Here is a 2,518-nt window from a genome sequence, read left to right as displayed (position 1 = left end):
TCGGAAAATAAGCAAGCTCCAGGGACTTCTCATAAATAGAACTTTTTTGTCTTTAGACCACCCGCCGCGGTAGCCTCCAAAAATTTCTCATTCTCTGCAACCTTCGCTTGGGTAGCTACGGGGGCCCAGTCAAAACGCTTGGGCTGCTACGGGAGGCCCAATCAAAACGCTTGGGCTGCTACGGGGGGCCAATCAAAACGCTTGGGCTGCTAAGAGGGGCCAATCAAATCGCTCCGCTTGACGAAATAATTTCCCTCCCACTCAAGCGTCAGCCAATCAGAGCAAGACCTACCCTCCAGCAACGTCTAGGCCCTTCCTCCTCCCACGCGTCTGGGACCACCCGCTGACCCCGCCAGGGGGGGCTGGAGGGGGTTTGTTGCGGCGCCGCCGGGGAGAGTGGTGGGGGTTTGTTTTGACGCCCCATAGCTGCCCATATACTACTGCTACGGCTGCCAACTGACGGCCAAAGTTCTGTCAACCAATGCTGGGCCATCACTGGCAAGTTACTGGTTGTCTACATATATAGACAAATCCGGCGTTAGGATAAAGACCAACGCTTGGCCATTGCTTTGGCTGTCAACTAACGGCCAAAGTTCTATCAGCCAGTGCTGGGCCATTACTGACAAATGACCGGCGGTTTATCTATATAGATAAATCCGGCGTTACGATGAAGATCAACGCTTGGCCAGTGCTACGGCTGTCAACTAACGGCCAAAGTTCTATCAGCCAGTGCTGGGCCATCACTGACAAACGACTTGTAAAGAAATTTTGCAAATTTCAAAATACTGAATTTAATAAAACTTTGCACACATATAGAAAGAGATTGTAAATAAATGAATTTAGATAAAAATAGATGTAATTTTAAATCACAGTTTTAAATAAACATTAACATAAAAATATGGAAAAATATAATTTATCATTCAAAACAAAGAATTACTTATTTCTTTTAGTAGGAAAAATTATTAAAATTATATTATTAAAAAATTATATAACTGTGATGTGCGCAACATATGTAGACAATACAAAATATTACTATCAAAAATGAAGCAGTGGCGTAGTGCGTAAGACGAACAACTCAAACATCAAGGGTCCTAGGTTCAAATCCTACCAGTTGAAAGCGATTTTTTCCGAGCACAATTTCAACAAAATTGTAAGTTAAGAATTTAATTGTTAGAAAAAGTTATAATATATATGTATATGTTAATTGGCGTTCTCTTAAGAAGAAAAAAGTAAAATAGAAATTGTGACTAAAAAACTAGCTAGTAAGTAGGATACTTCTGATACAGAATTCTGAGTTAAAGATACTATCTAGGAATCGGAAAAAACTACCTCTGATAAAAAAAATAAATAAATTTTTTATTTTATTTGCATTTTAGTCATTATATAGTTAGGCTAGATAGTTATTAGTTAGTTCTTTCTGTCTAGCTATTAGCTAATTTATTTTGTACCATTATTTTTACCACTAGGAGAAGTGAGCGTTACATTTCTGGCTAATACGTATCTAAAAAAATTAGACACGTACTATGTAAGATACAACTTTTCTATCTGACTAGACAGATATGAGTTTCAATTTCTACTCGGGGCTCAGTACTGGCCGATCGTTGTATCTATACTGGGGCAGTACTGGCTCACGACGGCTGGGCCAGTACTATGTTCCAGTATTGGACCCAAGTTATCATCCGATACTTAGCCAGTACTGCGCCAGTAGTATTTCCAATACTGCACCATTACCTGAACTGCGACAACCAATACTGGCCCAGCACTGGGCCGATTGTAAAACCCTGTATGGGTATGTATATGACGTGAATATACGGCATGCGCTAAAAACTGACGATCGAAGAAGTTTGTAAGATTTTTTCCAGAAAGGGACATGATTTAAATTTTTTTAATATGAACTACCACAAGGAGAAAATGTCCAAACTTTATGTATTTGTGGTGTATTTTAACTCTCTCGCATGTGATAAATATAATTATTATTTGTAAAAGAAATAAGACAGATAAATTCTGAACTTTGTTATACTCGCGTGATTGCAGGGAGGGAAAGTCCCTCCCCTCTCCTTCCCAGCGGACGCCCGTATCAACGACACGCCCCCCCATTCATACGCGCATGTCAAAATATAGGCGTGTTCTAGCTCAGCGTCCCTCACCCTCCAAATTCGTCACGATGAAGAAAATCGTCAGGTTATCAGATGGCAAAAGATCTATCCTAGGATTATCACTGTCACGCGGTAATTTTCACTTTATGTACAAGCGTATCAATTATCATTAAAAATACAAATTTTTACTATATTATAGAAAGAAACAGTGAAAACGTCCGTGACATTTTTGGTATATATATACATATATGTGAAATTAAAGTAATTAAAAAATAATGAAACTAAAAAATAAAATAAACGTTCTACTTTTTACACAATGGTCAATTTTTTTAAGCATTATATTTTTCACAACTTAATCGCGTGAGAAATTAATTTAATTTGCGCGACGAATCATTTAATACTAATTCTTCTCGATATTTCTT

At 38.4% G+C, this 2,518-nt stretch overlaps 2 protein-coding genes across 2 annotated transcripts in view; both read left to right on the top strand.

Moving 5' to 3' along the window:
* LOC105448004 (uncharacterized protein F54H12.2-like) overlaps window positions 1–213 on the top strand; it is an 800-nt gene extending 587 nt beyond the window's left edge. Inside the window, exon 2 of the mRNA XM_011686362.1 lies at window positions 57–213. Within this exon, the coding sequence (XP_011684664.1) occupies window positions 57–213 (157 nt within the window). The remainder of the gene's footprint in view (window positions 1–56) is intronic.
* Window positions 214–1,559: 1,346 nt separating this feature from the next.
* Window positions 1,560–2,518, top strand: part of LOC105448003 — a 1,362-nt gene continuing 403 nt past the window's right edge. Inside the window, exon 1 of the mRNA XM_011686361.1 lies at window positions 1,560–1,789. Within this exon, the coding sequence (XP_011684663.1) occupies window positions 1,560–1,789 (230 nt within the window). The remainder of the gene's footprint in view (window positions 1,790–2,518) is intronic.

The sequence above is a fragment of the Wasmannia auropunctata genome, unplaced genomic scaffold (genome assembly GCF_000956235.1).
Source record: "Wasmannia auropunctata unplaced genomic scaffold, wasmannia.A_1.0 LD336090.1, whole genome shotgun sequence".
Classification (NCBI taxonomy): Eukaryota; Metazoa; Arthropoda; class Insecta; order Hymenoptera; family Formicidae; genus Wasmannia; species Wasmannia auropunctata.
The sequence above is the reverse complement of the archived record's forward strand: the minus strand, read 5'-3'. Positions and strand labels throughout refer to the sequence as shown.